The 12,530-nt window shown below is 33.3% G+C and overlaps 1 protein-coding gene across 2 annotated transcripts; it reads left to right on the top strand.

Moving 5' to 3' along the window:
- Positions 1-109: 109 nt before the first annotated feature.
- Positions 110-9,044, top strand: Regnase-1 (zinc finger CCCH-type containing protein regnase 1). Of its 2 annotated transcripts, XM_076386734.1 has the most exons (10): positions 110-493; positions 4,099-4,227; positions 4,489-4,597; positions 6,648-7,110; positions 7,188-7,473; positions 7,556-7,697; positions 7,785-7,880; positions 7,956-8,211; positions 8,274-8,626; positions 8,690-9,044. In XM_076386734.1, the coding sequence occupies exons 1-9, from the start codon at positions 476-478 to the stop codon at positions 8,620-8,622; spliced, it is 1,848 nt and encodes a 615-aa protein (XP_076242849.1). In that variant the 5' UTR covers positions 110-475; the 3' UTR covers positions 8,623-8,626; positions 8,690-9,044. The 2 variants fall into 2 exon arrangements, with proteins under 2 accessions (XP_076242849.1, XP_076242848.1); XM_076386733.1 differs by having other exon boundaries at positions 7,556-7,880.
- Positions 9,045-12,530: the final 3,486 nt, after the last annotated feature.

Below are 12,530 nucleotides of genomic sequence, written 5' to 3'. Positions count from 1 at the left end.
GTTCGTAGCCATCGCTGCACGTGACGACATTGCTATATTACACAGTAGAAGGGGTAATGACGTTGCGGCTCTCGCTCGCTCCATTCACTGATCGGCCGTCGTCGCGAGTAGTCGCTACGAGTCTGTCCTGCTTTCTTCTGCACATCGATACCGTTCCAGGATCTAACGGAATATCCCGGAAGTGTGTTTTAGACTTTGCTATCGCCCTGCGTGCAAACCTTTTCGTACGAGTTATCACGAATTCCTGTTACACACCGCGGGAGGGTCGACTTTGATCGGTGTTTTTTAATCAGGCCTGGAATGTATTCCTGAAAACTGCTCGCTCTTAATTCTATCTTTCTTCTCGTCGCGTATTTACGTTGTGTGCGCGCCGTGTACACGCGCGTATGATTTGTGTACATAGTAGTTTTCTACGGATCCAAGAAGGTCTTTGAACGAGAAAGGATACGATCGATTGCGATTCCTCGAACGAGATATGACTGTCGCAGGAAAGGTGAGCCCCTTTTTATCAATTATACCGCGCACAGAATTTCGGGAGACACGATCAGGCGTGGATAATGAGTCCTGCACTTTGAAAATCCGATTAATGGTAGCTGCGCTTTGACAGTTATGGAAATTGAAATGTTCTTCTAATCGTGCAAGAGTACTGTTACTATAAATTGATTGTTAATGCTTCTTTTGTGGGGTTCATTATGTTCTTGCTATTGAATAAATTTTAAAGGTACTATTTACTTTCTGTACAGATAAGGAAAGATAAAGAAATGTAAATAACACGTTTATATGTTGCACGATTGCTTTCATTAACTGCCTACGCATTCAATGTTCGATGAAAATCAATTGCTTTATAATAATCGACTCGTTACCAATTTTATGTGCTACTTTTGCTGTGTTGTCACTTGTTGCTTGTATGCACCTGGACACTTGCGAGAATACTGTTTTTTTTTGTTTGCAATTTTTAGCGTTTCGAACTCCTTGGAATTCGATATTTGTGATCGTGATTTATAAAATTATACGAATATAAAAAAATGAGGTATCAGTGTTGTACATATTGAATTTCTATGAATGAACTGTGTTATCGTGTTTTATGCATTGTGTTTTCATTTTTTAAATAAATTACAACTGTATTCAGAATTATTTCATTGTTTTAGTAAGTGTAGCCTCATTAAATTTTAAATAGTCTTTCACTATTATATTTACTATGTAGAATATATTCTACATTCTGATGATTAGAAATCTGTACTATAGTCATGAGCATGCATATGGCATACATGTGAAAGTACTTATATTTCGACTTGCGAATACAAATTTATTTATTTATTTAAAAATGCATCGGTAATTATTTTTATGATTATATCATAAATTGATTTTCACATTTCCCGCGACAATATTATTTCTACGCTGACATTTTGAAATTCTCAAATTTCATATTTGCAATTTTATTTGTACACAATTTAAACATCTCTATTTAGCAAAAGGTAACACTATTAAGCATTTTAAGATCAAATGCTATTATTGTTTTTCTTTTCGATCGTATCATTTTGGGATAATACGCTGAAATATACTCTACTTACCTAAAAATTCCAATAAATAGGCTAATTAATGGCAAACATGCATAAATTGCTAAATCATTTAAGTTATGTGAGGTGAAATATCAATCTTGAATTTATACAGAACTATGTCGAATCATCTAATTTAATTGGTTATTAACTCAGGTCGATCAATCAATCGATTGATTTTATATTGTGCATGCAAAATCACCTTTGAGGTATGTTTGCGTCAGAGAATATTTATTAATGTTTTGTTCATAGTCTTCAGGAAGTTTTTCGAGGCATTAATGCTATTTTAAGGTAATGAAGCATCAAATCGTTTGCTATCCCTAAAAGTCCCTCCTTTCAACCAATAAGTCCCATGACACCTGATAGTTACGTGACCTCGAGTCACTATACTGTCATCGACGAATGCTTCAACTACAGGGTGAACAAAAATTAGGTGAGAACTTTAAATTGAAATATCTTTTCTGAAAAACGTTTTTTCAAAAAACTTTTTTTGCTCGTGTGCTTATATTCAAAAAGGAAATTTTTTAGTGGTAATTTTAAAAGTTTTTAAAGCGTTTAATAAATCGAAATTTCTATCGAAAATCGAGTTTTTTTGGTGAAAATATATTATATGTCGAATCAAAACATCACGCAAACTTTAAGAAAGTGGTCTTCAAGTAAAAAGAATGAAAAAATGCCATCGAGAACGTCTGTTTCGAAACTTTACGGTCATCAAGCACTGATCCTGTCAATTCAAACTTTTTAACAAGCTTTGAAATGGACGTTATTGATGACTCTTTTTCGTTCTTCTTACTTGAAGACCACTTTCTTAAAGTTTGCGTGATGCTTTGATTCGACATGTAATATGTTTTCACAAAAAAAAAAACTCGATTTTTGATAGAAATTGTCATTTATTAACCACTTTAAAAACGTTTTTCAAAAAAGATGTTTCAATTTAAAGTCGTCACTTAATTTTCGTCCACCCTGTATTTATCTTCGCACGCTTTTTCAAGGACCACGCATGGCTCATAAGAAAGTAAAATAGAAATTCGACTTCGAGAAAAAAAGATACGTTGTTGCAATTTCACTGATGTACGAATTAAACGATAGTTACCTTCGTTGTTTATGACATTAACCTAAACGTAAAATACACATTTAACTTTCATTCAATCTGAATGTAAACTTATTCACCAAGCACATAAATACTCTGCTAAATTGCATCCACGAAGTTCATTTTAAGACGCAAATAAAGGCAACTTTTGTCAAATAAACATGAAATTGTAATATTACATTGATCGAGAGAAAGTTCGTACAGAACTTTCTTACAGAAATTCATCACTTCCGGCCGAGATTCGTTGTTCTCTTCAAACTTTCTCCGTTAAAGCTGACGATACTCATTTTAGGAGTATGTACGTTTATATGTACATGTTTAGATCATCAAAAACAAATTTTACAATAGAATATTACAGCAAATAAATCCAAAATATTGAACAATTTTTTTCTATTAGTTGTTTTGTACGATATGAGTTACTAGGTCGACTTAGCTCTCACTGAAGCTGCTTCTTTTTTTCAGTCGTGGACAAGGTGCAGAGCAGTGCTTGACAGAGCAAAGTTTAAAAGTCGCGCGATACTAGGAATACTATATTGTTAATGAGAAAAGTGTATTTACTGTTGTAACATTAAAAAATTTGCAAAAATATAGTAACAACATGCTCATATAGCACAGAGACGTCTTAAAGTTTTAAAAATGTCCGAAAGATATCTTTGAAACGTCCGAAATTACAAATGAATGTCTTTAAGACATCTTAAAAGACGTCTTAAGGACGTCCAAATTACGTCTATAAGACGTCAGACAAAAAATAGACGTCCAAAAGGGTATGAATTTTTAAAACGTCCTTTAAAATGTCTTATGGACGTATATTTCATAAGTCTTTAAAACGTACGCTGTCGGATGTTTTTAAGACATTCAAATTATGTCATGAGACGTTCAGGCATAAAATGGACATAAAATAGACGTCTTGAAGACGCCGTGTGCTATCTGGGATAACAAGTAAAACACAGAATTAATCAAATTGTTACTGTTTCTTTTACAAAACACCATTGTGAAGAGGTTATACAAAGAAATTACTAAATAACGATATGACAATTTGTATACGTATGACACCAATTGAAAATGTGTATATTACTATGTTCTGAAAATTATTTCAAAACTGCGTCTAATGCAGTTGTTTTTGAATTAGTAATTTTCTGTCTGTAAAACAGGAGAGTTCGATATTAGAGAACAGTACTTGTCACGTCTCTTTACTTTCACCTGGATCTCTGCTAACAGTCATATCCGGCAACCTGAAAGAACTATGCCCTATTTACGATAACTTCGCATCTTATCGAAAGATTTTTACATTAAACAGAGAAATCCAAGTAATTAAAACCATAGGTAATGGTGTTATTGTCGATCGTTGAATTAAGTGACAAATATTGCAATTGAATGTAAAACTTGACACTAGTTAAGGGGAACGCGTGGAAGTCTTCTGAACTCACATTAATTTCTTGCATTTATTTTCAGAGACACGTAGAAATTACTGTTTTGGAAACTGGCAGTTCTGCTGACGCGGAGGATTCTTCTTACGATAGTGATTACGAAGTTGAGGATTTAATTCCATCCACAAACGTGCATTCGCAAGTAGAATTGCAGGTAACGACTTTCATTAAGCACGGAGCATTAAATCATCATTTTGTGATGGAGACATAAACTTTCTGTCACGACGACTTTTTCAATTATTTTTGAGCTGTGTATTCATCTTACAAAAAAGTTGCATAAAAAAGGATAGTCGTGAGACATCAATTAGTCCCTTGTGAAAGACTTCAGATCCTGCGTTCGAGCTCATTCGTTCTGATAAAAGGCTTTATTTATTAGCGTGTTAATTTTAAAGAGTCTCCCGCCTTGAAATTACAGGTGTCTTCTTCAAGTCATTCAGGTGTATCGAGAACCACTTCTGATACCTTGGCTGCCGAATTTGCAGAATATGTTACAATCGAAGGGAGTCCGCCTACGCAAAGTCCAGGTACATTTTTCAAAACTATGAAGTTCAATTATTTATTTACACCGAATGAATGTGGATTTAACATTATTTCCATAATCTATAAGTTCTCTTCCGATTACTACTACAATAGTGATAAAGATTTCAGTAAGTTTAACATCGATTGCAAAATTAGTTTCTGTCCTTCTTTTGAAACTAAATTTAATTCGATACGTTCTATATCGACCCATATGGAGATCAGTAAACCTTTATATTATGTGTAATATAATCCACTAAAACCTTTAAATTAAAACATTTCCTGGCGTACCCTTCGTTATACGATAATTTAGAGCCCATGCACTTCAGAATCACTTGTTGAAATTTTGACCATGACACCATGCGCACGCCTGTCACAAATTTCTCTAACATTTTAGGGATTTCTCCCCTCCTGGCATTGATACTTCGTGCGTTTCAACTGAAGATCCTAATGTTCTTTACGCGACAGGGCGTCGTAGATATTTGAGTCTATTCGAGTTGGTCGGGTTCCTTACAATTGTCCTTGGTGAGTTATCCTCATTCACCTGCTTCTGTCTTTTTATTTATGACAACCTTCTAGCAGCATAATCTTCCCGAATCATTGAAACGTAAGATTTCCTTAATCGTTCAGTCGTTGCTAATTTTGCTAATCAACTGTTCTGTGTTATGTATTATAGTAAAATAATCACAACTATGTTCTAACATTTACCAAATTCGTTGAAGGCATGAAGATACACTACATTTTCATTTGTTTGTTTTGTTAATTTTTTTTTGTAATTAAGTCACGTCCTAACTCCTTCATTTACCTCGAACAGTATCATAATGTATATTTCATAATACATATATTTATGTGCTTTAATGAAATGATATTCTCTGTGTATATTATCTATTTTTCTTCCATACTTTTAGTATCCTACAGCCATAAGTTTATTTATTTATATATCTTAAAAAGCCTGATCTCCACATGGGCAAATGACTGAAACAATATTGGAGTCGTTTAAGCGTGAAATAGATTACTACATTAATCGCTTAATTCATTAGTGTACAAAAATTCGGAGTCGTAAATTATCCGAGGTGATAAAGAGAGTTATGTATTTCTCAAGGGATCAGCCCAGCAAAGGTTTATAGCCCTACTATCCTATAGACAGAGCATGCAATAAAAACTAATTTGACTTCGGTCACTTTTTGCTAGACTTCCAATTTCAGCTGTTTAATCCAATAATGGAACCCTGTTACCGTTTATGACCCTATCAAATTTACGACTGTGAATTGTAAATACACTCAACCATAATTAGTAACATAAAAATACGCGAACACTGCTGATCGAAACATTCAATTAGGTAAAAACTATCAGCACAGAACTGCTATAAAGCCAATATTCCCACCAATGTTATCTTTTTTTTTTCTATAGTTTTCCTATACTTTGTAAAAACTCAAAGGACTCATCGAGGGTTGTTCTTAGAATAACAATACGATTACTCCTCTTGTGTGCTGTATTTAACTTGCATGGTATGAAGTGAAAATATACATGTAGGTGTTGCTGGCTGACTGCCACGCAGGAAACTTAGAGAGCAAAGGGTTGAAGATAAAAATTGCTGTTCCGGTGAAGCATAAATTATTCCCTTGTTATAAGCTACGGCTATCGTATTTTCCATGACTTGGAAATAAATTTTGTTTCCATGGACTTTAAGATAACAGAAGCGAACTATCACCTCTGAAATTGACCTCAAAAACGCACCCCTCCCTACACGGAAAAAATGTTAAGCTGAAGTTATTGAAGTCTCTTTCAGAATTTACAAAAGTACTCTAACAGGTCTGAGTTTAATAGAATCAGTAAGAGTCGAGTTTATAGATATGACAAAGCTGTTCTTATTGTAGTCAAGTCACCTTTGTCAATTTTACAAAGGTCTATAACAGATCCTACAAAAGTCTACTCTACTTAAATCTACTTAGGAGACTTTTGCAAGATCTATATGGCCATTTTTTCCGTGTATAAGCTCATCGTCAGAAGATTGTGTTTGTGGCGAGTAATAGTGTTTACTCGTTTTATTTCTCTCAGGTTACACAGCCAGAGTAGAATTTGCTCTCAAACTCGGTTACACGGAACGTCTAGTTCAAACAGCATTGCAGAAGTTGGGTCCAGATCCCGAACAAAATGAGCTGCTGGCCGAGTTAATAAAACTCGGCGCGAGTACTCAGAAGTCAGTGGAAGCATCGGAAGAATCAGACAATGTTCTAGACACTGGTTTAGTGTCGAATGAAAACAGTAGATGCTCCGCGGGTCTCAGACCTGTTGTCATTGATGGCAGCAACGTGGCGATGAGTCATGGGAACAATGAAATATTTTCTTGCAGGGGAATTAAAATTTGTGTAGATTGGTTTAAGACCAGGGGGCATAGGGAAATCACAGTATTTGTACCGAAATGGAGGAAAGAGGCGTCCAAAATTGATAATCCAATTGCTGACCAAGAAATTCTGGGAGAATTAGAAAAGGATCGTTTGCTGGTTTTCACACCATCCAGGTGGGCGCATCGACACAAGTCTCATAAGAGCGGAATTCAGGATGTCGCGTTATGTAGCTCTCATTTTTCTGTTTTAGACTGGTTGGTGGTAAAAGAATGGTTTGTTATGACGATCGTTACATTTTAAAATTAGCTGCGGAAATTGACGGTGTTGTAGTCAGCAATGACAATTATAGAGATTTAGCACAGGAAAATCCAGAATTTCGTAAGGTCGTAGAAGAGAGGATTTTAATGTACACTTTTGTAAATGACCGTTTTATGCCACCAGATGACCCATTGGGTAGAAGTGGGCCCACATTAGAAAATTTTTTAAGGATCGTTCCAAAAATATCTGATCCAGCTCCACCTTGTCCATATGCAAAAGTATGCTAAATTCTTTTCGAAGGCTAATACATTTTTTCTTAAAATACAAACTTGTAGAATAAGTCGATATCTTATTTTATAGAAATGTACTTACGGAAATAAATGTAAGTTTCGTCATCCAGAAAGAGGCCCACATCCGCAAAAGTCAGTTACAGAAAAATTGGTAGAACATGTACACAAACACCTCCAAGCAAGAGGATCAAGTCCAAATCTTCTTTTACCAAGTACTTTATCTTCCAATGTATCTCAGCATCAACCATTATGTAAAACCAAATCAACAGTAATCACTAGTGTTCAGTCATTACTTCCAGTCACGAAAAGTAAATCTGTAGAAAATGTTACAGTCGAGCAATCAATAAATTCTGGTACCCATGGTTCGCAAATACCTACAACCACAAGTTCCCAAGGTAATGACTGTATTCTTGTTAAAAACTTTGCTGAGAAAAGTTGTTTATAAACTGTGTAATAACTTTTATCGATAGGTTACCGTTCTTCCATGTGGACAACGGGAAGATTGAATAAACCAGAGGTAGAACCACCAAATATGCATAGAAAACTTCAGAGACAATTAACTCTGAACCCAGTCTGTGATCCTCGACTTTGTCGATTGAGAGAATGCCAACAAACATCGCAAACCAGTTCAGTATCCCAACAACCTGTTATCGCTTCTCCTGGAGTACAACACAGACCCTTAAGTAGACATTCTAGCAACGATTCGCCTTACAGAGCTCGCATAAAGTAAGTTTTGACCTTTTTTTTTCTCCTTTGACATGTTAAAAGCATAAATTTCAATATTTTAGATGGGACCACTCTGATGGACAACAATGCCATCAACATCTGACACGTATAGCTTCAGCGCCAGAGTCTTATCAAGCGTGGCCATTGAACAATTCGAATGTGGCTTCATCATCGGGAACAATTCAACGATTGGGTACTTCAGATCCACAATTGAATGTGATCCCATCTCCTCTGTATTCCAACATGCCTTCAGACGTGTTACGTGAATTCCTAGACACGAGGACAAAGATACATTATCATTTGGCAAATATATTCCCTGAAGAACATGTCAGAGCTGCTATGTTGCTTCATCCATTTGAAACGGATCCGATAGAAATCTGTGTTGCTGTTTTGAAAATGTATCCTTCATAATGAAGTAAGTAAGCAATTATTATATAAATTGAAAAATTTCATTGAATTCAACCCATTAATCTTGCAGGTATTGCAGCGAGATTATTGGAATTCATCCAAGAAGAGTGTATTCATCTAAGAAGTGTACTATTTCATAATAGTAAAAAATTGGATTCCAGGAATTCAAGAACTATATGTTTTTATTTAAGAAATTCGTCCATCCATTTTTCAGAATAAAATGGTGTATAAATTATAAAGAAGAAACTGAACCTCTCTATGAGAGTAACGATTCGGTATAAAGAAATTCGTTTTGAAGGGAAACGAATTATAATATAAAAAATCCAGTTACTCTTTTCTTGCAGATAAGCTATTAATTGTTTGTATTTTAATACAAGGATAAGGTATATTTATTTTTAATAAAAATACTCGTGTTTTTCTTATAACAGTGATATATCTTCTTCCTTTTCCTACTCAATCCCTTTCTCTCATTTTTGAGCTGATGAAAAATGTTTAAATATTTAGTTAATAAATATTCCTGGAAAAAATTTAGAAATTTTGGCAGAACTCTAGAAAATCGTACCATCAAAATAAGTAGAATGATAAATGGTGTATATTTGATAGAAATTATCGACAGAACAATTATTTTTCTTCTTGGCGCCTTTAGAAGCGCCCTCACTAGGCAGATTTTCGTGACATTCAAACTGGCGCCAAGATACTGCACCAACTCGCAACTACATTAATTAGGTAATTACTACTAAATTAATAAAATATTTAAAATTAAAATCTCTCAACTATTTCCATTTAAAATAAGTTGGATTTTATGTAAAGTTTCTTGTAAGTTTGAGGTGTTTAAAGTCTTCTTTGAAATGTGCTGTATTTTAAGATTCTCAAGAACTTTAAAGCTAAGTCTAAAGTTATTTGGTACATCTCTGTGTAAAGTAGAAAATTATAATAAAATCATATGATAGTTTATAGATTATAACGATTCAAATCTTTACAATACCAAATAATTTCGAATTATTTCAAAACCGGAATTCGAATGCTCAATAATAGGTTGGCGTTAGGTCAGCTTCTGCCACCTAGCGGTCATTCTTATCGATAGTTTGAACGTGGGTCGAACTGAGGATGAGACGAAGGACCATCACTCATTTGACGGAATTTGAAGAGTTTGGACGTCTTAAAATTTTCGTAAGTACAAAAGACTAATCTCATTTACTTATGGACGTGTTCTCGACACTTTTATACCTTTACTTACTGTTTATAATTATTAAACATTAGCAGACTTGTGGTTATAAGAATTTATTTTTTCATGAAATTTTTAAGCGTCTTTTACAAGTTCTATTTTATTCGTTTATTCTCTATTTCTTAATTCGTTTATTCTCTATTTTTAACTAAGTTTCCCAATATATTTCGAGTTTAATCGACAATTTATACTCATTTGAATTTGTCGACTTTTAACTCGTCCTTTTCTTTACAGATTGAAATTAAAGGGGCAAAATGGCGCCGAAACGGAACCGACGCCATAACACTTTGAATTTAAAAGAATTTTCGTGGAGAAATGGTGACGTTTGGATTTCTGACGACAAAGAAATGGTATGTACGCATTTCTATTTTTATTTTATTTACATTTTATATTTATTAAACAAAATTCATTCAATGGACTTAAAATAAGTTTTCGAATTCTTCACCATCCCTTCCCTTTTTATCAACAAAAATCTAAAAAGAAAAATTTTGTTTCAGCGAACTTGTGACCGCGCGCAATGCGGTTGTAGAGTCAGTGTTGAACGTCGGTTAATGTCTTTCGGTCGCGATGTTATTTTTATTTCAACTTATTTTTTATTATGAAAAAAACTCGATATATCGGTATTTAGAGTCAGTGAAAGTGAATTCCTGTGTTGGCGAGTTTAGACGCTGAAACGTGAGTAATTTAAGTTTCATCTCATTTTTAAATAAACTTTAGTGGCGTATCCAGATATGGGGTTGATCGTCTCCTTCCCCAAGAGTATAATAATATCTGAAAATATTATGTCACATTTTAAAAAATCTGTTAGGTATACTCTTAATGCATATCGATAATTAATATGAATTCAATTATTTAGAGTATATAGTATCAGACAGAAATATTTTATATTTATATTTGAATATTAAAATATAAATTACAGATTATAATATTTAAAATATAAAAATGTATATTTTCCAAATTTTGCTCTTCCCCCTAAAAAAGGCTTCTGGAAACGCTCCTAAGTTGAAAATTTTTATTGAATTACAACTTTTGTTTTATGACGAAATCTCTAAAAAATTACTTAAAATTTTAATTGCCTATTATTAATTACGAACGCCTATATTATTAGGTAAGAATCATTTTGGGAGGGTATCTTTACAAAGAATAAGACTCGTTTTTTGCTTCCAGAACTGATTTATATTCTCTTTTGCTTTACATATTTCCTTAAACGATCTATTTCACAAAAAAAATGAAATACTAAGGAACGAATTATTTTTTAAACTATGGCTCTCCATGTATTCTCTTACTTCACGCAGAAAAACTTGGATATTATCACAGTTTCTCTTTCGTGGTGAAGTAACTTAGATTTAGATACAACATTTTGTTTACTTATCCCCTGTAGATATTACAACCGTTTTGAAACACTATTTTTAAGAGCGCCACCAAAACATTCACCATAGACAGTCAACACATAATTTTGACGTTAACTTTCCTTGGTACACACCGAACAAATACAATGTTTTGGCAACGCCTAACAATTAATCGTTTTATTGGCAGGAAGACTATACGAATATAAGCTCGAAGCTCAGATTTCCATATTTCTAGCTTTGAGCTTCCTTCTATTACGCACTACGCGCTAATAGCAATCAAGTACATTTGTTAGTCCTTAAATTGAAGCTGCTGACGTTTTTATTACAGACTGCGTAAACTAATTCGAAGCGTTTCTATAGTACAAAGTTCGATACAAAAAAAAGACACTGTAGTTACAACTTCTTCGCCTTACAAAGTTAATCTAATTCATATTGCTTTTACAGTAGTTCGTTACAATCAGGCATTATAATTCATTAGATTAACTTTGTATACAAAATTTCGTTAAAATCAGTAAGCAATACATCGTACAGTTTTTCTGTCAGCGATAAATATCGAAATGCATTACAGCCGGGAACAATTAAGGAAGCTAATAAATTTTTTCAATACAAACTAACGATGGACGTACATGTAAATACACATTACGTGTTACTTAGCATTATATCCTACACATAAATAGACGGAAAACACAATAGTGCGACTAGCGTTGAAGGCGCGACATGCTAACGTAAAGACGTTTGTAAATGCATAGTTGAAAGCTCGAAAGCCATGATTAAATATAGTAACTAAGTTGGTACATTCGATGTGTAAATAATATTTAGGCCTTAAATAGGAATCTGTCTCATCAGGTAAATTGTATTTAAGATTTTACGACACAATAGAATTCACGATTTATGTATTATATATTAAATATTTTAAATAAGTGTATATCTATCGTATTTGTGTATTTGTATGTGTATATAATATAATATACATATATGATAATTACTCTCTATAATTCATAGAATTTCAAAAATGTGCTTCTACGCAACAAGTGACTTCTTTTCATCGATCAATATAAGGGCTTCTTATTTTTTAAATCTATTATTCATTTTTCGCTTTTTTTTGCATTTTTTTTACATTTCAAGATGTGATTTAAAAAATAAAAAATAAATAAATTTCTACAAATAAAAGAAAACGAGAATATTTATATAAATTCTTACTTGTGTATTATAAATACTTTAAAATTAACAAACAGATAAATAAAAATTTTTAATTATACTTTAAGTGTTACCTAAAACGCAACCAACAAAGCATTCAAAATTTTTGGCATTATTATTAACAATATGTATATATACTT

The sequence above is a fragment of the Calliopsis andreniformis genome, chromosome 10 (genome assembly GCF_051401765.1).
Source record: "Calliopsis andreniformis isolate RMS-2024a chromosome 10, iyCalAndr_principal, whole genome shotgun sequence".
In the NCBI taxonomy this organism is placed as follows: Eukaryota; Metazoa; Arthropoda; class Insecta; order Hymenoptera; family Andrenidae; genus Calliopsis; species Calliopsis andreniformis.
Note: the sequence above shows the minus strand (reverse complement) of the source record. Positions and strands in the feature narration are given on the sequence as shown.

Coding starts and splice junctions, on each gene's coding strand:
- Regnase-1 (XM_076386733.1), top strand. Junction 7,881..7,955: donor TACAACCACAAGTTCCCAAG/GTAATGACTGTA, acceptor TTTTATCGATAG/GTTACCGTTCTTCCATGTGG. Junction 8,212..8,273: donor CCTTACAGAGCTCGCATAAA/GTAAGTTTTGAC, acceptor TCAATATTTTAG/ATGGGACCACTCTGATGGAC.